This window comes from Mastigoproctus giganteus, chromosome 2 (genome assembly GCF_048544385.1).
Source record: "Mastigoproctus giganteus isolate SK-2022 chromosome 2, ASM4854438v1, whole genome shotgun sequence".
NCBI lineage: Eukaryota > Metazoa > Arthropoda > Arachnida > Uropygi > Thelyphonidae > Mastigoproctus > Mastigoproctus giganteus.
The window spans coordinates 188,021,827-188,044,982 of record NC_143576.1 but is presented as its reverse complement, the minus strand read 5'-3'; the positions used below and the strand labels follow the sequence as shown (position 1 = coordinate 188,044,982).

The following is a 23,156-nucleotide window of genomic DNA, read 5'->3' as shown; positions in this document are numbered from 1 at the left end:
AAATAAGAATTTAGATAGTAAGAGGGGATGAGTAGGCAGTTCTGCTGACAATGAGGGATTTGCATGTTGGAGCAAAAGAAGGGACACCATTGTGTAATGGCATAAATTTCTGATCAGAGATTCTAGGCAAATATATCCGTTGCAATTCTGAAAACAAGTATGATGGCTGTGCAAGTGGCCTAGGGGCTGATTCAAGCCAGTGACTAAATGCAAACATCCCACAGCCTCAAATTCCAAATGGTAAAAAGCCTTGCTAATACCCAAGGTTAGCAACTTGGAAGATATTTAGTCCACGAAGGAGCAGCCCCAAAACAACCAGTAGAGAAGCCCCAGCGAAGAGGAAAAGAAACAGAAGGAAGTAAAAGCAAGTTCATTCTTTTTTTGCCACAAATCCCTACAAAAGACACGATCCCACAGACATTCTGTCTTTTCAGCAGGAAGCTGGACCAATATGTTGTAATGTACTAAGTGATGAGTTTGTATATCTATTACATAATAAAGATCATACATGTTTTTAGCTTAGTGATGAGAACTAAAATTTTAGAACTAATAGAGCTCAACAGAAAAAATTCTTTACGTGTTACAGTAAACTGAAGGCACTATATTCATTATAAAGTACACCATATAGTAGATTATGGAGTTGATTTGTAGCATAGAGTGAAAGGAGAGGAGTTATTTGTAAAGCAGCAGGATCGTCAAAAATTAAAATTAATAGATTTCTAGATGCTGTTGTTGTTTTGGTTTTTTTTTGGAGCATTAGTAACTAAGGCCATATTGCTCCGAGATATGCGGTGGTCATTCCCTGACCTTTCCACATCCTCCGTATTTGGTGGTGACGGGCTCGAACCCCGGTCTAATCAAGAAGTGTGTGCTACGCACTGCTGCTCCTTCCCACCTGGCTACAGATGCGCCTAGATTTCTAGAGAGTGAAAGGAATGCGAGTTTGGCTGCAACATGCACGAGATTTAATTTACAACTTAGGTACACTATTTACCATTTGTATTTAAACCTATTGTTTAATTGGGTGTGCATCATTAACTGTTATTTACTGATAGGTGTTGAATTGGTGATTTTCAGTGTTCTGTGTATCATTAACTTCACCCTATAATCTGAACTTCTGCGACAAAGTAGCTGGATAGCGTGTTTGCTATTTGCCCTCTAGCCTTATTTGGAGTAGAAGCTGCTTAAATAATAATAATATCATAGATAAAATAAAGAAGATGAGTACAATAGTGGAAATGTAAACTCTAGAAGGAAGGGGGTGAATCAGATTGGTCCACTTGATATTGATGGGTCAAGTGTTGATGATCCTGCTCAGGTAGCTAACAAACTAAATGAATATTTTGCATCGACATTCACACATGAGGAGTTATTCAGCGAGGGGAATGCCAGAGGTGTATTCAACTCTAGCAGTAAGCTACAGAATCTTGAAATAACTGGGAGTAAAGTGGAGGAGAAACTGTTGAAGATAAACACAAGAAAGGCACCCGGGGTGGATGGGATCTATCCAGTTATATTAAAGGAGGCAGCAAAGGAAGTAAGCAAACCCTTAGCCATAATTATGAGAGCTTCCTTGGACTCAGGGGAGGTACCCATAGACTGGAAATGTGCAAATGTGACCCCAATTCACAAAGGAGGATCAAAGGTTGACACAAGTAATTATAGACCTGTGAGCTTAACTTCTGTTCCAGGAAAATTAATGGAGGCACTGGTTAAAGAAGCACTGCAGGATCATTTAGACAAGACTTCAGTTATAGCTCAGACACAGCATGGTTTTGTTAAGGGGAAGTCTTGCCTGACCAACTTGATTGGATACTATGATGCAGTCACAAAAGAACTGGATGCAGGGAATAACTTTGATATTATATACTTGGATCTTAGAAAGGCTTTTGATACTGTTGCACATGGAAGACTGCTACACAAATTGGAGCAGTGTGACATTGGAGGCAAATTGCTGCTATGGATAAAGGGGTGGTTGAGGGGGAGAAGACAGAGAGTGGTAATCAATGGACACTGCTCATCGTGGACTGATGTTATTAGTGAGTCCCTCAGGGCTCAGTGTTGGGTCCATTATTGTTTTCTGTATTTATAAATGATATTGATGATGGTATATCGGGCTTAATGTCCAAGTTTGCAGACGATACAAAGGTTGCAGGGTTGTCAAGGACACTACTGACACTATGCTGCTGCAACAGGATCTGAAAGGTTGAGCAGATGGGCTGAGAGGTGGCAAATGAAGGTTTAACATTGATAAATGTAAAGTAATACACATGGGGAAACAGCAACCCCCAGAGCAACGTATCAACTCTGTGGTACTACACTGACAGTGGTAGAGAATGAAAGGGACTTGGGGGTGGTTGTGCAGGCAGATATGAAGTTCTCTGAGCAGTGCAGAAGGGCTGCAAGAGTAGCTCATGGAGTATTGTCAATGATATACAGGAATTTTTCCAGCAGGATAAGGAGGTGATTATTCCATTGTATAAGCGATGGTCAGGCCACACCTAGAGTACTGTATACAGTCTGGAGGCCTCATTTCAAGAAGGATGTAGAGCTGCTGAACGAATACAGAGAAGGGCAACAAGATTAGTGAATGGAACAAAGGGGTGCTCTTACGAAGAAAGGCTTAAGTTTGCAAATACAGTGTCTGGAGACTAGGCACCAGCGAGGTGATCTGATAGAGGTGTATAAGCCTTGAATGGTTTAAGCATGCTCAATGCTGATGGGATTCTTCCTCTAGCTCAGAAAAATCACCTGAGAGGGCATAAATTCAAATTGAGGAAAGACAGATGTAGGATAGACGTGCGGAATTTGCCTTTAGCCAGCGGGTGGTTGGTTGTGAACAGACTTCCATCCCTTGTGGTGGAGGTTGATAGCCTAAAATAAGTTTAAGGCTCAGCTGACAGGTATTTTGAACGAACAGAGGGTGAAGTGGAAGTGGGTTTTTTTTTTTTTTTTTTGGCTGATGCTGCATAAGCTTGCTTTCTTGCATCAAATGCCTCTACTAATGCTAAGATGCTAATGCTAAAATCAGAAATTAAAAGGGGAGGATGCCATAGTATACTAGAACACTGCACAATCTTTTGCTAATTGTGATGCTACCACCAGAAGTTCGCTATAATATTAAGTTACAAGCCTCTAGGAAAGCTATATCCAATGTCACTGAAATTACCAAATTATACCATATTCAGAAAAGAACCTAATGTTCCCAGCTAAATGATGCCAAGAATTTCAAATAAAAGGTATCAATATCTTATTTTTTTAGAATTTCCTAGTCTGTGTGCTCTTCTTATTTACTTAATCATCGCACATTGCAGACTCTTTGAACATAAAGATGAAAAAGTGGGAAAAATGTCTCTGTTTGCATAATAACCAAAAAAAATTATTTTCATCAAAACAAAATATTTTTGTTTTTATTGCTTATTGTCATCAGTATATACATTTGAAGACTCATTTACTAAAATAAATATAATTTTAAGTTACTTCTTACTTAGTAAAAAAAAAGGAATAAGGTGGCCTAAATGAAGAGCATCTGAGGATGGTCCACGTCCAGTATACAAAAAGAAGGTTTTCGCTGCTCATATCTTGACAATATCTGATGAAAGTCTCTGCAATAAAACAACATTTATATTCATATTTTGGCATATTTCAAAATGGAGTAAAAAAATGTCATAACAAAATTTATATAGCAAGAATTATAACACTTTAATCATCCTTAATGAGAAACTTTATATACCACCACAGACATTTCAATAAATTTTTAAACTTAAGTTGCAAATTAAATTTATTAAAATATTAAATATTTTAACGAGAGATTGCAACACTATAGTGTTGCAATCTCTCGTTAAAATAGTCTCTCTCATTTCTTAATGAATTCCGATGCTTTCTAAGCTTAAAATTAAAAATAAAACATTGTGGTAACTATTTGGTGAATGTAGAAGATTCATTTTGTAACACAGTTAAGGAATTCATTTAATAGCAGAGTATCTGATATAATCATTCCAAGAAACTAAGCAGGCATTAGTTAGTGTCAGGAACACAAATGACAACATGTTGTTAAGAAAAAAAGTTTATTATTACTGATCACTTTGGAAATAATTACACATTTTCATGCTTAGAGTAATTGCAGAATATCAGCGTTGCAACCTGCCTTTAAATTATACAGCAGGGATGTTCACTTCTTAGGCAGGTGGGCACATTGAAGGATATGTTACTAGAGCTGGAGCATTCAAATATCTCTACCAAACCAATATAAAATTAACATTACAATAAAAATAGCTGATTTTTATTGTAATGTTCATTAGCTGATTTATAGAGCTTCTTTAATTAAGCTCTTATTGCTATTATTATTAATAATAAAAATAGCCTAAACTTATCTTATTAATGCGAAATTTTGCCTTTGCTCTGTAAGAGACTTAATATTTAGTTCTATTTTTGAAATGCAATTGACTTTACATCCCATAAGTGAACATCGGTGATTTTTGAAAACAACTTCGTTTTGTTTATTAAATTAAAGGAGGCTGCCTCCTTTATATTAAAGGAGGCAGCAAAGGAAGTAAGCAAACCTTAGCCATAATTATGAGAGCTTCCTTGGACTCAGGAGAGGTACCCATAGACTGGAAATGTGCAAATGTGACCCAATTCACAAAGGAGGATCAAAGGCTGACACAAGTAATTATAGACCTGTGAGCTTAACTTCTGTTCAGGAAATTAATGGAGGCACTGGTTAAAGAAGCACTGCAGGATCATTTAGACAAGACTTCAGTTATATCTCAGACACAGCATGGTTTTGTTAAGGGAAGTCTTGCCTGACCAACTTGATTGGGATACTATGATGCAGTCACAAAAGAACTGGATGCAGGGAATAACTTTGATATTATATACTTGGATCTTAGAAAGGCTTTTGATACTGTTGCACATGGAAGACTGCTACACAAATTGGAGCAGTGTGACATTGGAGGCAAATTGCTGCTATGGATAAAGGGGTGGTTGAGGGGAAGAAGACAGAGAGTGGTAATCAATGGACACTGCTCATCGTGGACTGATGTTATTAGTGGAGTCCCTCAGGGCTCAGTGTTGGGTCCATTATTGTTTTCTGTATTTATAAATGATATTGATGATGGTATATCAAGCTTAATGTCCAAGTTTGCAGACGATACAAAGGTTGGCAGGGTTGCCAAGGACACTACTGACACTATGCTGCTGCAGCAGGATCTGGACAGGTTGAGGAGATGGGCTGAGAGGTGGCAAATGAAGTTTAACATTGACAAATGTAAAGTACTACACATGGGAAACAGCAACCCCAGAGCAACGTATCAACTCTGTGGTACTACACTGACAGTGGTAGAGAATGAAAGGGACTTGGGGGTGGTTGTGCAGGCAGATATGAAGTTCTCTGAGCAGTGCAGACGGGCTGCAAGAGTAGCTCATGGAGTATTGTCAATGATATACAGGAATTTTTCCAGCAGGGATAAGGAGGTGATTATTCCATTGTATAAGGCGATGGTCAGGCCACACCTAGAGTACTGTATACAGGTCTGGAGGCCTCATTTCAAGAAGGATGTAGAGCTGCTGGAATGAGTACAGAGAAGGGCAACAAGATTAGTGAATGGAACACAAGATTAGTGAATGGAACAAAGGGGTGCTCTTACGAATAAAGGCTTAAGTTTTGCAAATTACAGTGTCTGGAGACTAGGCACCAGCGAGGTGATCTGATAGAGGTGTATAAAGCCTTGAATGGTTTAAGCATGCTCAATGCTGATGGGATTCTTCCTCTAGCTCAGAAAAATCACCTGAGAGGGCATAAATTCAAATTGAGGAAAGACAGATGCAGGATAGACGTGCGGAAATTTGCCTTTAGCCAGCGGGTGGTTGGTTGGTGGAACAGACTTCCATCCCTTGTGGTGGAGGTTGATAGCCTAAATAAGTTTAAGGCTCAGCTGGACAGGTATTTTGAACGAACAGAGGGGTGAAGTGGAAGTGGGTTTTTTTTTTTTTTTTTTTTTTGGCTGATGCTGCATAAGCTTGCTTTCTTGCATCAAATGCCTCTACTAATGCTAATGCTAATGCTAATGTTTCAAACGTGAAAAAGCTTGTTCACATGTACGTGTCCTACTAAATATTCTTGCCAAATTTCATGCTAAAACTTATCAGAGATACTGGTAAAGAAGCTACATAAAAGGTAAGGCTTCCTTGTTGAAACTGCCATGCAAAATTGAGTGATACTACAGTTCAGTCAATTCACCTTGCAGTTTTTTGATGTAAACTATACAGATAATGGATTTAAAAAAATACATGTATTTGTAGACGTGGCTACAAAAGTCACTGAATCTCATTTTAAAATTCTCAGCCAAGGAATCAATCATTTCTACAGCATGGGCACCTGGAAGGGGAATACTTACTGATCTATCCTTATGGAGCAAATCACAGAAACAAAAATGACATGGATTAATATTTTCTAACTATTTCTGAAATAGTTTCAGCTTCATTTAAAAAGATATGACAGTCCTAAACATACAAACGAGTTTCTGTTGATCTTGAAGTTTGGCATTAACGTAATTTCAATAGCAGCTGATAGCCAAGTCCAAAATAACTTTTAATCATTAAGTCAAAACTTTGCCATTCTCTTTCACGAATTGAATGAGAAAGGCAAAGTTGTGGCTCAAGTAACATTAATATGAATGTGAAGTGAATTTCTCCTCACAAAACAAGGTAGCACATATAAAAACAGTCACACACACACCTTTAAGGAACCTGATTGCTATCTTAATAAAAACAAACTGAGAGAGCTTAGTCACCTTAGACTACTGTTGACAGCAAAATTCACTGCTCAACAAAAATGTATTTATTTAAAGGACTATGGCAAATTGCACATACAGTATTTGCAATTAGGACTGCACCCTTAGGAATGGTCCTAGTTGTAAGTTACTAATTTTTTTGCTACTTGGTGCACTGATCTCTTATTGTGGAGGCATTTCAACCTTGAACTGCCTTGATATTGCATCACTCTAAATAAAAGACACTACCCTAATGGAGATATGTATATTGCTTTTTATTTAAAGTGCATGCCACTACCCAGACCAGGGTTTCAACTCAATTGGAATAATTGTGGCCAAAACTTCAATTTAGCTCAGGGTTGACAAGTCTACCCAGACCTGGGTTTCAACTGTAACTGGAGTCACTAAGTAGGCAGGCAGACATTGTGAAGACTTAAGTAACCCAGTGACAAAACACATCCACAATATGTGAAGTGGTGATGTAAGCAGAGACTATTAGGTCCAGGGCAAAAGCCTCAAGTTATAGTATTAGTAAGGCCAAACGATGCAAGAAAGCAAACTTATTCTGCATTAACCAAAAATAAATAAAATAATAATTAAAATAAAACAATCTTTATAAAATTCCCATCCCCACAAGTAATCATCCAATTCTTGCTTTAAATTTAGCTAGACTCACTGCCTCCACTGTGTTGGGAGATAACTTATTCCAATGTTTGACAACCAGCTGCTCAAAGGCAAATGAGATAAAGCAATACACTTTCACATCAGAGCAGTGTTTCTACAATGAGATTGATGCACTATGTAGCACACCTAATTTGCTCATAGCTTTATACAGAAAGAGGCCATGCCTGACATGTACAATGACTTTACACAGCTTTCATAGCTGTAGACTTTTGGCCCAGAATTAACTATTTTTACTGATATTATGTTAAATGTGGTCACATTAAGAGATGATGAGGGTTATGCCCAGCCTGTAGGTTCGGCACCCCTGTTATACAGTGATCAGAGTGACACCAACTCCACTTGAGAAACACATGGCACAGACTATCACGAATTCAATAAAAACTGGGTAAACAAAGCATATTTCTAAAAATCATGAAAATTGCTCTCAGTGGCGAGCAATTTTCAATATAACAGTTTTCAATCTGTTAGAAGGAAGGGAGAAAAGTAGGAGCTGTGCAACATAAGGCTTTGGTTGGATTTGTGACGTGAAACTTTCAGTAAAAATGGTGGGTGCTGTGTGGAAGATAAATCACTAGCAGTAATAATGTAAAAACCAACAGGTGCTGAGAAAAGGGCAAATGACAGACAAACCATAAAAACTTAACTCAAGAATTAAATAATAAACTATAATAAATATGCTACATTAAAAATGAGTCATTAATGTTAAAATAATTTAATCAACCATATAATGTACTACATATATTCCATTTCCTTAGAAATGTTTGCCACTCAGGAAGTTTTTCTTAAAGTAGTAGTAGTAGTAGTAGTAGTAGTAGTGGCACATGATGCAAGAAAGCAAGTGTAGGAGCTTATGCAGCATCAGCCAAAAAAAAAAAAAAAAAAAAATCACACCATTCCCTCCAAATGCCTGTCCAGTTCCTCCTTAAATTTATTTAACCTATCAACTTCCACAACGACAGATGGAAGTTTGTTCCAGCAATTAACCACCCGCTGGCTAAAGGCAAATTTCCGCACATCTATTCTACATCAGTCCTTTCTTAATTTTAACTTATGTCCCTGTAGGTTGGTAATCTGAACAAGTGGAAGGATCCCATCAGAATTCAGCGTGCTCAACCCATTCAAGGCCTTATAGACCTCAATCAGATCACCGCGCAGGTGCCTAGTCTCCAGCCACTGCAATTTGCAGAACTTAAGCCTCTCTTGGTAAGAGAATCCCTTCATTCCCCTCACCAATCGTGTTGCTTTTCTCTGTACACGCTCAAGCAAATCTACATCCTTCCTAAAATGAGGCCTCCAGACCTGTACGCAGTACTCAAGGTGTGGCCTGACCATTGCCTTATACAGAGGGACAATCACCTCCTTTTCCCTGCTAGCAAAATTCCTATATATCATTGACAAAACCCCATGACCCGCCCTAGCAGCCTGTCTGCACTGCTCAGAAAACTTCATATCTGACTGCACAATTACTCCCAGGTCTTTTTCATTTTTTACCACCTTAAGTGTAGTACCACACAGTTGGTACGTTTCTCTGGGATTACTTCTACCCATATGCAGTACTTTGCATTTGTCAAGGTTGAACTTCAGTTGCCACTTCTTAGCCCATCTGCCCAAATTTTCTAGATCCTGTTGCAGTAGCACACTGCCATTACTGTCATTAACAACCCTGCCAACCTTTGTGTCATCTGCAAACTTCGACATTAAGCCTGATATACCTTCATCAATATCATTGATAAATACACAAAACAACAGTGGACCCAATACCGAACCCTGTGGGACTCCACTAATAACATTAGTCCACGAAGAGCAGCACCCACTGATTACCACCCTCTGTCTTCTCCCACTTAACCATCCTTTTATCCATTGTAGCAACTTACCCTTAATACCATTCTGCTCCAATTTGTACAGTAGTTTTCCATGCGCAACAGTGTCAAAAGCTTTCCTGAAATCCAAGTATATGATATCAAAATTATTTTTTGCATCCAGTTCCTTTGTGACCACATCATAATAACTAATCAAATTTGTCAGACAAGACTTTCCCTTAACAAACCCATGCTGTGTTTGAATTATTGCTGCAGTCTTGTCTAGATGATCCTGCAATGCATCTTTAACCAGCGACTCCATTATTTTACCCGGAACAGAAGTTAAACTAACTGGTCTGTAATTACTCGTGTCACCCTTCGATCCACCTTTGTGAATTGGGGACACATTTGCACATCTCCAGTCCGTGGGAACCTCCCCTGAGTCCAAGGATGCTCTCATAATTATGGCTAAGGGTTTGCTTAGTTGCTTTGCCGCCTCCTTTAAAATAACTGGATAGATCCCATCCACCCCAGGTGCCTTTCTTGTGTTTATCTTCAACAATTTCTCCTCCACTTTGCTCTCAGTGATTACAAAATCATTAAGCACACTGCTACAATTTGATAACCTTCTTCCATTTTCAAATTGTAATAATTCCTCACGTGTGAATGTAGATGCAAAATACTCATTCAGTTCGTTTGCTATCTGAGCAGATCATCAACAGTCGAACCATTGATGTCAAGTGGACCAATCATATTCATCCCTTTCCTTTTAGAGTTTATATAAGTAAAGAAATCCTTGCTGTTTTTCTTAACATCTTTTGCCAAAGATTTCTCGTAATCCGCCTTCGCCTGCCGAACCTCCTTTGTGACCTGATTACAGACTAGCTTATATCTGCCACAGGCTTCTGCGTCACCTGATAATTTATATGCATCCCATGCATTTTTCTTCTCTGTCACGAGTCTCATTAGTTCATTTGATAACCATTTAGGCCTAAACCTTGAACGATATTTCTTAATCGGTATATAAAGTCTAGTAGCTTCCACGATTAATTCTTTGAATGAATTAATTGCTTGAAGAAAGCAAAGTCCAGTTTGCTTTCTCCGCTTAAGAAACCAGCATTAATCTTCCATTATGGCAGTATCTCAGTGATCTTGTTACAGTTTCTCCATCATGAATATGCCCTGATGGAAATGTTTCCCTTGCTCCCAAATTCTGAGGGAAAAACTGAGATGGGAATGAAGAAAATAACTTTTCAGTCATTCAGCAACCATATATCTATATAACACTACAGTAAAGTTGATTCATAATTATATTTATTTCCTTCAAGAAATCAATGCACAGCTGTTTTAAATGATTGCCAAGCTGTTAGTTCAATATCCTATAGCTTTGTTTCAAATACATCATATTTGAGAAGTTTCTTTATTTGAGGCCTAATGAAATTTCCTTCTTTCAGTTTTGCATTGGTTAAACTGGAAACATTTCCCTTATGTAGCAAAATCCACTTCCTTTCTTTATCTAGGGCCTAAAGAAAATTTTTCATTAATCCAAACTTTATATGCAAAGAGGGAAAAAGGAGAATCTCTTTTGGTTCAAACAGTGGAACATAATTGATATTACTTCTCCCTGGCAAGATTTGTCCCTCTCTTCCTTCTACTGCACAACCATCCCACAAACATAAAAACAGTATTTTGTGAAGCCTCCCTGTAGGCCAGTGAGTAATCCAATTACTTTAAGATCACAGACATTCTAAATAACATCATCGTATACTTTATTTTACCCAATATTTTGGCCATACTTCTATATGTTTCTTTCAAGTCAACAGAAAAATGTAAAGGAACTGATGGATTCCACTGTACAGTAAAACTGCTCTTAAACTTCATTTTGAAGCATTAATAAATATATACCATTCATTAGGATTGTGTTCATTTCCCAGTTTGTTTAGAAGACCTCTAATATTTTTACAGAAACATACTGTCTTCCATAACAAAATATTTTGAACACACTTTCTAATGTTTTCAATATACTCCTATCTCCTAGAACCAAGGAGTTCTCTTGCTCTTTAGATAAGTTTAAACCACAATTTTTTTTTAATTTTTACAGCATTCCCTTGCTTTCAGTCAAGATTAACCTTACAAAATACTCAAGAAATTAGTCAACATAAACAGGTCATCATCAGTTAAATAACCAATAATCATTCACTGATGAGCCCACAGCAGCTCAACATTCCCTGTAGAACCCGGACCAGAATTATCTTTAGGTCAGCAGAACTAAATCTTAAAGAAAGGAGTAGTGTGGCAGATGATTGAGGACATTATGGGTTGCTGGTTATACTTTTGGGCTATAAGTTCTTTTAGGCTCCTATTATTATTATAGTAACTTGATTTAAGTCTATGGCAAGACTCCAGATCCAGGCCGGAACCAACAACCCGAGCTTCAAGAAGGAATGGAGACCACACAAAGAAGGTCAGACTTCTGTAAACCTTCTTGAGTTTGGAAATGAGGCTCCTTCTGGACCTTCAATCCTTTCTGGTTGAGCCTATTATATACGATGTTAACTACATGGTGCTGTACACACAAACCATGGGTGCTGTGGCACTTTTGAGAAATAAGGGAGAGTGACTCCACTGTGTTGCATCCAGCCCTGCATAATCTCTCCATACTACATCCTCTAGATGTTCTGGAGAGGGTAGGGAGAGCATTAATCCTAGTTGTGATGAGGTCTACATATGCAAGACCAGATAGTAATCTAGTGCTGTCACCCACCGATGCTGGAAGTGTATTTTTGCTGACTTCTTTAGGCCACAACCATCAAAGGATGAGTGCAAGAGACGACTCCATCACTCTTTCACTGATGCCTTACTCTCATCTTGCTCTTTAGATAAGATTAAACCACAAATTAAGTCATTCAACTCTTCTTCCTTAATTAAGTGTGGCATGTTATAATTTTCTGATGGGTAGTCCAACAAAGTTGATGAAGTGAAGAATACGAAAATTCTGCAACACAATATTCATCTGCTACATTTATCCCATGATTGCAGGGATCTAGTATCGGCAGGTTTCATTATGTGGAACAGAGCATACTGCAGATGTGTTAGGATATTTCATGCTGTTTTTGCTTTTCTGGACATCACTGATATTTTTTCTTGCAGAAATAGTAATTGTCAATGTGGTTGTAAAGTTCTCGGCACACCACTGGAACAGCAATAAGGTATATTTTTATTTTTCCAGTTAATCACATCCTCAGATTTGTGGCAATACAGCACACATGTAGAGTCCAAGTTTTGTCATGATCACCAAGGCGCAAAAAAAAAAAAAAAAAGAAAAGCATTTTTAGTAATATTGTTGATGTTTTTACTTGGAGTTTTGGATGCAAACTGTCCACATGTGAAGCAAAAATTGAGACATTTCCTTCGCTTCTGCTTAAAAATTTTAATGACACAAGGTTAAACAAAAGACAGAAGAAACAAACAGTAGGCAACAGATAAACTGTACATGTACTCACACTACAACTGTTTTTCTGTTACTGAAAGAGAGAAGTGGGAAGCAGATAGACAAAGTTGAACATTTTAACCTTCCCCATAATTACTGCCATCTATGAGTAGATGGCAAACATTTTTTTCAGGTAATACAATAGATCAGTGTCATATCTACATCCCTAAATTGTAGTAACACTTGGTTTGTGCAGCTAAAGCTGCAATTTCATTTTATTGTATTTTAATTTTTCTTTTAATTTCAAATGTGTTATTTTATTATTTTATTGCAAAATATCATCGTGTACAATATTTTTCATGTAATGTCCTTCATAGTTCCAAACTCTCCCTTTACAGAGATACAGTTTATTTTAATTTTGAAGTCGGCCACAGAACAGGCTCTGCTGAATGTGGAGCCTGTTCTGTGGAATACACATCGAGACAGATAGATTCCCAACTTTTAAAACATTTGCCCTTGAGATTTGCATATAGTAATAGCAAAAGCAAGGCGAATAGCAAACTGTTTTCTTTTAAAGGTGAAAGGCAAGTTTAGGTCAGCGGAGATCATTTCTATTCTTGGCAGGAATATCTTGTGTCCTTGAACTTGGTCAGTTAAGGTTTCCAATTTGAGAGCGTGATTATATAATTCTTTTACAACAATACTGACACCATTCACTAACTTGTAGCCCAAGTTCATATTCATATCAGCATAACAATTGCATGTTTCTTTAATTGAAGATTATGTGGAGGCATGCCAGATGGTGTTAATGGGTGTAGATATTCAATTGGCATCCCACCAAGGAATTATCTTCGAACTGAATGGGATGAATACTGAAATACTCTTTTTTGATATCTCTAGTAATTAGGTCTAGAATCTTTTTATTTATACATGCACAGTCATCATTAAATGGGCTAACTATAGCTTTGTTTGCATAATCAGAGTAGTTTCCACTCAAGGAGTTGCCAAAGACATGTTATTAAGGAGTTGTTTGTTATGAAATTATCTGGTATTCACACAATGTTTTTTTGTATGGCAACTGGCATTTTGTTATTTCCAATTTGCAGCAACCAGTTCACAAAATCTATCTCCGATGGTTTTGTGCATGTTTTACATTAAGTGTAAAGTTTTGATACTGTTCCATATCTTTGACCTACGAATGGAAGACACAATAATTTGAACTTCCTCCATATGGAACAACTGGAAGCACCTGCAAAAAATCGCTACAGAAAACAACCTTCCCACCCATTGGGAGATCACACAGCATGAGTTCCATAAACGACCAATATCAATGCAGTTAATAGCAAGTGCTAGAACCACAGAAGCCTCATCAATGATGATGAGGGAACATTTATGCAAAACAGCAGCCTGTGGCGAGTTTTGCTTTATGGAAGAGAGAGAGAGAGAGAGAGAGAGAGAGAGACATGTCTGTCAAAGGTATACTGTTAGACTGAACAGTTTATGAATGGTTTTTGCCTTCTGGCAACAGAGCTGCAATCCTTGTCCATGCTGCGGCCAAAGCTACTTCATCTCTACTTCTTACTATGTGAAGGAAGCAAGAATAAACAAATGTTTTCTCACAACCTCCCAGAGCTTTGAGAAAGAATAATTTGTGAGTGGATTGTCCATCAACAGACTGAAGTATTTCTTCCACGACTTTTTGTTGTTCTCTGTTTAATTCCCTAAAAAATTGTTTACCTTTCTTCATGTTCAGTGTTGTCAGTATGAATGATGGGAAGTTGTGTGGTACCAATATTCAGTAGGCCTAATTACTTACACGAAAGACTGTTACCTTTTAGAATGGTCTCAATTATTGGTATAACTTTTTGTTCTGCAGATTCTGCTCCATGGATTGAGAGCAAATCTTCAATCATAAATCGTTAGAAGGTTGCTCAAAGGGAGGAGGTGAAGCAGGTTGACACAAGAAGGATATATAAGCAAAAAGCTCCTGCAACTGTTTAGGGATCTGAAATAAAGACATTTCTTACAAGCATGCATGCCACTCAGTCATCACTGACTAACTGCTGTTTCCCAGAAAGTTGGGTATAATGTATAATTGAAAGATTGTAAGTTTTCAAAAGATATGGCTCCTGTGACATGTAGCAAGTTAATGAAATATTGTTCTGGGTCAATCGGAGCAGCTACATACATCTTGCCAATGACATTTTCACCTCCTCGCTGTCATTTCTTCCACATACCGTTCGCAAAAATGTAATGATTTGGGATCTCAGCATATGAAATACTTTGTGCATGTTCATCAGTTGCATTTAGCTGAAATCATGCAGTGAGTGTCATGTTTATTGAGAACGTTTGCAAGTGCTTCCTCCTCTGATCCTTTTCAAAAATAATAACTTGACAATTTGGTTTGTGTACAGCAAGGCGAATGACTGTATGAGACTGTTCATGCATTTCGTTTTCAAATAATCTCCAGCAACATTTGTGTGACCTGTTGTATCTCATCATAATGGAGAGCACTCTTATTGACAATTGCAAAAAACACCATATTAGCCTGTGTCGTGGCCTTTGTAAACGTTGAAAAGGTATTTCACACTACGCTTGAGCAAATGTCCACATTTATATGAGCATTGTATTTTAAGAGTAACTGTGGGTTGTAAGGCACAATATTGCAATTATCAATTTCATATACACCCTTTGTAGCTATAGCATGTTTTGACATAGTCTATATATAGGGCAAGAACCATCTTTCATGCACAGAGATTAAGGATTTTTAGCACCACAGGGTCTGTGAACCATCTGCTATATAATATCATGCAATTGAGGGAAAGCATTCTTGTCTTAGCAAACACCAAATCATCAATATCTTCTGGTTTGTGCAACTTTGCATCATTTTCAAGCATTAATAACATATGGCAGTGCAGGTGCCATCTTTTTTGAAATTCTACAACACAGACATATGCTACAATTTTACCAAAAACACTGCACTGAAATAAATCTGTTTTTATCTCCTTCAATTTAAAATGAAAGATGTCAGATTTATCAATAGGTCTTTCTTGTGGTTGTAATGCTGAAATGATGTCGGGCCAGTGTGGGTTGCAAGTGAAGGTTAGAAAAAATCTGGTTTCTCATATTTTCTGACAATGCCCTTAGCAACATGGTATCGCTACTGCATACTCCATGGGCTTCCTTGAAAAGTTGATGGTGGTACTACGATTCTGCCAGCTATTAGATTTCTTGGTTGCGTCAAGAAACAAAGTCTTGAAGACATTGCAACTGTTCTGTGCATAACTGTTTTTGAAAGGCTGTAGATAACTGAACCTCTCACCTTCAATGCCAGTATATTGGTCAACTACATACTGTTTAAAGAGTTTTTTGGACTGGTGTAAGTGAGTGAACAGCATCCAAACTTCCAGACTAAATATAACAAATTGTAATATAGTGAGCCTCATTCGAGTACGTTATAGTCTACAGCCACTATGCTGCAAATATTTATTTCAGCTGGGTTCTCTGTAAGGGAAGATAACCTGGTACATCATTGGATTGCAAATGTGGGCTCAATGTGGAGAGTATTTTTGCATCTCCTTGCTTGTTGTGTGCAAGGTGCCTCCGTAGCCAAGTTATTATTATTATTATTATTATTTGGTTTTTAGGAGCATTAGCAACTAAGGTCATATTGCTCCGGGGGGGGGGATGCGGTGGTCATTCCCTGACCTTTCCGCATCCTCCGTATTTGGTGGGCACGGGCTCAAACCCCGGTCTAATCAAGAAGCCGTGTGCTACGTACTGCGGCTCCTACCCACCTGGCTATGGAGGCGCCCTGTAACAAACAAACAAACAAGCTGTGTGCAAGGAAGTGCTAAAATACTCCTTGCATGCTGAACCACCTGCTTATTGGCAACTACATGCCAATGAGCAGGTAGTTCTCCTTTTGCAATAAAAACTCCTGCAATCTAATCTGAAGTGTGCCTGTTACACCTACATTAGTCAGTGTTGACATCAACAAATAGTACAACGATATGAGGTGTTATTCTCTTGCACCACAGCTTCATCTGCTTTGTTGTTATTTGTTTGTTTGTTATTTGGTTTTTAGGAGCATTAGCAACTAGGGCCATATTGCTCCGGGGATATGCGGTGGTCATTCCCTGACCTTTCCACATCCTCTGTATTTGGTGGGCACGGGCTCGAACCCCGGTCTAATCAAGAAGAATGTGCTATGCACTGCTGCTCTTGCCCACCTGGCTACAGAGGCGCCCTGCTTTATTGTATCAATGGTGTATGGATTATCCCTCAAAATATTTTCAATTTTTTAAATAGTAGCCACATTCAGAGTGAATCAGAAACATACAGTTGGCTGTGCATCAGCGATGTTCCTTTTGGTGGGAGCAAATCAGAAATGTAATGGTATATTTCTCCTTGAATCATAAATCAGAGTGGGCTAGCACTAGCATCATTTGATTTTGACATGCTGAAAATGAAGTGAAAGCCATGGCACTGTTGTACATATAAATATTTGCTATAAACTGTTGGTTGGTCAATGTTAAAGGCTTTAATTCTTCATTAACTTTTATCTCATGAGAAATACGCTAAGCTATTGTGGCAGCAAGAATTGTAATGATCAGATGTTTTTTCTGCTGAGAAATGAAGTGGCTGACAATGATTGCACATTTCATCCATGAGACTGACATTATGGAGAGAGCAGCAGTGTTCTCTTCAATACCCAATGTTCTCCAAGGAAATACAGCAGTAGCTCCAGTCACGTGGCATGATCTAACATTACGCATGGAAACACATACTGCCTCTCTAACTGTTGTAACATTTCTATACACTTGGCCACGTCTGCAAGGATGATCCCTTGCATTCATGTCTATGAAATATGTACACAATGAGTGTGCTAACAATTGAATTGAAATGCTATCAAGGTCTACTTTACAGCTGGCTCTCGAGGGGCATGGAGAAGGTAACCTGGTGTTAACCAATTGCTAGATGATCATTTTTATGATTCCATTTAGGGGTTGAGAGTGTGTTTCATTGTAAAACTTTTATTTTTCTCAACCCTGACAGTGTAAGGTTTAAAATGAGAAAACTCACATCAAAACTCTTTTTATTTGACACACACACACACACAGAGAGAGAGAGAGAGAGAGAGAGAGAGAGAGAGAGAGAGAGAGAGAGATCTGAGAACCAACTTTGAACACCAACACTTGAGCAATACAAAACACTAACTTCTTTTATAGACAACACAAACTCATTTTACAGCACACACAAGCTGGCTAATTTAAACTCTGAATTCAATGCCAGAAGGCTAAACTCTCTTCAGTCACATGCTGTCAAGGTCAAATCCACCTTTTAAATGTCTTGGAAAAAACATCAAACTCACCAAATTCAACTTTTCAAATCACTTATTTTTTCACAAAATAACTGTGCTTTTTATAACGTATAGTTTCAAACCTTTTTAAACAACGTGTTTAAAATAACTTCCAAGCCCCCTTAAGGGTTGAGGGTGTGTTTCATCATAAAACTTATTTTTTCCAACATCCTGACAATGTAAGCTTTAAAATGAGTGGTCACACAGCGAGGGATCATCTAATACCAGTGTTTATCGGGTATTAGATGATCACTTTTATGATCCTTTTAGGGGTTGGGTGCATTCCATTGTAAAACTTTTATATTTCTGGCCATGCTGACAGTGTAAGCTTAAAAATGAGTGGGTGCACGTATCTGTAGCTGTTTCCAGTTGCTTGCAATTTTGATAACCAGAAAATGGATTACAGAATTATATATAATACTGAACAACAAATTTTGGGTAATATCTTGTTACAAACATGAAAGTAAGTTTACTGTATAGATTTTGAGGGACTTAACACGGAAATAGTGCTTAAAATGGCAGATTGGGTATTGTTTTCGAAAAAAGTAGTTTTTCATATTTATACAAGATTTTTTTTATTTATATGGCAGTAAGATGTGTAGCTAGGAACATACCTGTATCAAACACAGGATCTTTTCACTTTTTGCTTTTATTCGGCTTTGGGAGCATCCCTTTTCACTATCCAAATCAGCTAAAACGGCGGCACTCCATTTGCTTTTGTATCTTTGTTCCATCCTACAATGCCTTGATGGAAATGCTCACCATGTTCGTTGTTGACGACACCACAGTTTGGTGGGAAGAAATCAAAATGTGAGTGCAAGAAATGCATCTTCAGTAACATGTTGTAACCCAGTTTTTCGTAAGAAGTAAGGTGGTGGTGGGTGCAAGGAGTACTTAGTGTCAGATGGCAGCAGGAGTTTCCCACATCTTCGCATAGTTTTCATTGTGGGTGTACCAGTTTGCTGGAAATGCCAGAGATTTAAAAGTGTATGAATATTGTATGTGTAGTGTCGTGTACCATTGTTCATCTGGTCGTTTAGATGCTGGACCCCTGCTGAGGCCAAATGTTTTGGAAACTTCTCTTGCAAATATGTGAATACAGGACCATTCACTTCCAAAGCTTTCACAAAATTTTTCATGAGTCCCAGTTTGCATTAGCAAGGGAACATGATACAAGAAAGCAAGCTTATATAGCATCAGCCAAAAAAAAAAAAACAACCTTATTTCACCAATCCCCTCGCTCCAAATGTTTGTCAAGTTCTGCCTTGAATCTATTTAAGCTATCAACTTCTATAACAAAAGATGGAACTCTGTTCCAGCAATCAACCACCTGCTGGCTAAAGGCAAACTTCCGCATATCTATCCTACAACCGTCTTTCCTCAATTTGAATTTATGCCCTCTCAGGTGATTATTCTGAGCAAGAGGAAGAATCTCATCAGCATTGAGCATGCTCAAACCATTCAAGGCTTTATACACCTCAATCAGATCACCTCGCAGGTGCCTAGTCTCCAGACACCAATTTGCAAAACTTAAGCCTTTCTTTGTAAGAGCAACCTTTTGTTCCATTCAATAACCTTGTTGCCCTTCTCTGTATTCATTCCAGCAGCTCTTCATCCTTCTTAAAATGAGGCCTCAAGACCTGTATAGAGTACTCAATGTGTGGCCTGACCATTGCCTTATACAAGGGGATAATCACCTCCTTATCCCTGCTAGAAAAATTCCTGTATATCATTGACAAGACACCATAAGCTACTCATGCAGACCATCTGCACTGCTCAGAAAACTTCATATCTGCCTGCACAATTATCCCCTCGTCCTTTTCATTCTCTACCACTGTCAATGTGGTACCACAGAATTGATACATTACTCTGGGATTACTGCTTCCCATATGTATCACTTTACATTTGTCAATATTAAACTTCATTTGCCACCTCTCAGTCCATCTGATCAACTTTTCTAGATCCTGTTGCAGCAGTGTACTGGGCACCTCCGTAGCCAGGTGGGCAGGAGCAGCAGTGCATAGCACACACTTCTTGATTAGACCGGGGTTCGAGCCAGTGCCCACCAAATACGGAGGATGCGGAATGTCCAACGCATATCCCCGGAGCAATATGGACTTAGTTGCTAATGCTCCTAAAAACCAAATAACAAACAAACAAACAAACAAACAGCAGTGTACTGTCGTTAACAATCCTGCCAACCTTCGTATCGTCTGCAAACTTGGACATTAAGCCTGATATACCGTCATCAATATCATTTATAAATACAGAAAACAACAATGGCCCAACACTGAACCCTGAGGGACTTCACTAAGATTAGTCCACAAAGAGCAGTGTCCATTGATTACCACTCTCTGTCTTCTCCCACTCAACCATCCCTTTATCCACAGCAGCAATTTGCCTACAATGCCACACTGTTCCAATTTGTGCAGCAGTCTTCCATGTGCAACAGTATCAAAGGCCTTTCTAAGACCCAAATATATGATATCAAAGTTATGCTTTGCATCCAGTTCCTTTGTGACTACATCATAGTATCCAATCAAATTTGTCAGACAAGACTTCCCCTTAACAAACCCATGCTGTGTTCGAGCTATAACTGAAGTCTTGGCTAGATGATGCTGTAATGCTTCTTTAACCAGTGCCTCCATTAATTTTCCTGCAACAGAAGTTAAACTAACAGGTCTATAATTACTTGTGTTGCCCTTTGATCTTCCTTTGTGTATCAAGGTCACATTTGCACATCTCCAGTCCATGGGTACCTCACCTGAGTCCAAAGAAGCTCTCATAATTATGGCTAAGGGTTTGCTTACTTCCTTTGTCGCTGTTTGTTGTTTGGTTTTTAGGAGCATTATCAACTAAGGCCATATTTCTCCGGGAATATGCGGTGGTCATTCCCTGACCTTTCCGCATCCTCTGTATTTGGTAGTGATGGGCTCGAACCGTGGTCTAATAAAGAAGCGTGTGATACGCGCTGTTGCTCCTTCCCACCTGGCTACGGAGGCACCTTCCTTTGTCGCCTCCTTTAATATAACCGGATAGTTCCATCCACCCCAGGTGCCTTTCTGATTTTTATCTTCAACAATTTCTCCCTCACTTTACTCTGTTCATCTAGCTTACTGTTGGAGTTGAATACACCTCTGGCATTCCCCTCCCTGAATAACTCCTCATGTGTGAATGTAGATGCAAAATATTCATTTAGTTTGTTAGCTACCTGAGCAGGTTCATTTGATGTGGAATGAAGGAAGTAAAACTTTATTTAGATCTACCAGAGGTTCAAATGCTATGTTTTTCATTTCAGGTGTTAATGATTTTTGTTGAGGCCAACTTCTCTTCTCGTAGTGCATATCCTTGGCATGACTATCCCACTCTCACAGAGAAAGCAACAGTGTAACAGAGAGGGTGCTGACTCTCTTTAGAAAATACAGCTGTGAGTTACAGGCTCCAAAAAAAACGATAAGTGTTTGCTTTTTATTTACATAATTGTTATTTTATATTGTACTTAATACGTAGTCTTATAGTTAAAATTACGCTGGTTATTTTTATTTTAATTTATATAAACAGTTTTTGTAGATATACGTAATACTTTATAAAACCGTTATTTCATTCGAATATTGCAGGCATTGTTTTTGTATATAGTGATATGGAATTCAAATTTTTAATTGAGGTAGCTAGGTAGCTCTAACGTATAATTATAGAAACAGTAATACGCTTCACTGTTTCTATTAGATAGCGTAGTATTGACATTTAATTTAATTTAATTTATTGATCTTATTAATGTAAAATATCATGCACCAAACTTGAGCAGCAAAGCAATGGGCACAAAGTGGCAGGAATGCTGTGACTTTGGGGAGAACTGAGGGGGGCGATTCTCCAACACATCACAGCCTAAAAAAATGTGCGACTTGTGAAATGTTTGCCGAACTATCTGGAATGAAACATGATATTGCCATGGGGGATGTCTTTGTGTATGTGCGATGTAAGGAGTGTAAGGAAATCAGGCGACAACTCAGCATTGTTATGGGCCTATATGAGAGTTTGAAGGACAGGGTGGATGCCCTCGAAAGGTCTAAATTGAGAGGCCCATCAGGCTCTCAGCTGCCCACATCAACGCCAGAGCTTGCAATTGGTCATCACGCAACACAGCGGCAACCCCCAAGGCAGATTGCGCTGGTCCCAAAGGAACTAGTAGTTGTTGGTGACTCTATTGTCAGGGAAACGGGAAACATCCTTTGTAAAAAGGATAGGTGGAACAGGACCAGGGTATGTCTGCCAGGGGCAAAGGTTGATGACATTGTAGAGCAGATATCATCTTTTAGGGACACAAAAGGTGATATAGTTGTACACGTTGGCACTAATGATATTAAGAGTAGGAGACCGGCAGAATTACTTAACAAGTACAGGTCACTGATGAAAAAAAGCCGTGAATTAGGGTTGAATTTGAAAGTGTCTGCAATTCTGCCCAGACACGATAGGAGGGAGTATATGATGAGAGCCTTGTCGATCAATTCGGCCCTGGAAAGATTGTGCAAGGCTCAGGGGATAGAATTTTTTTTAGCCTGGACTGTACTTGTTAACAGGAGAGACTGCTTCTAGAGGGATGGGATACACTTAAATAAAAAGGGTGCAAGAATATTTGCTGATGCTATCGAGGCAGTGTTAGGTGGGTCGGAAAACTGATAGCTTGGGGGGATACAAGGACTAATAGTTTAACAGTAGCCGTAGGCAGAGGTGAAGGTGATTCTTGCACAACTTCTATTAGAATAAGTAGCGACCTGGAGCGAGGGGTGTTGGGGGTTTCAGGGACGTGTTAGAGTAGATAAGAATAAGAATAGGTGCATGTATACTTGCATGTATACCAATGCTAGAAGTATAGTAAATAAATTTGATGAATTTGAAGTGTTGGTCAAGACATCAAAGGCGGATATTGTTGGGATATCAGAGACGTGGTGTCACACAGATATAAGGTGCCGAACTGGAATTTGGGGAGTACAATGTGTACAGAAAGGATAGACAGGACAGGAAGGGAGGAGGTGTTATGCTGTTAATAAAGAAAAACATAAAATCAAAAGAAGTGCATCCAGTTGATATAGATGAACAGTGCACTGTTG

The 23,156-nt window shown here is 38.5% G+C and overlaps 1 protein-coding gene across 1 annotated transcript in view; it reads right to left on the bottom strand.

Moving 5' to 3' along the window:
• The window catches only part of TrpRS (Tryptophanyl-tRNA synthetase), a 102,422-nt gene that overhangs the window by 58,440 nt on the left and 20,826 nt on the right, over positions 1–23,156 (bottom strand). The window contains 2 exon segments of the mRNA XM_090368861.1: positions 3,481–3,562; positions 3,565–3,605. Coding sequence (XP_090224987.1) covers positions 3,481–3,562; positions 3,565–3,605 — 123 coding nt within the window.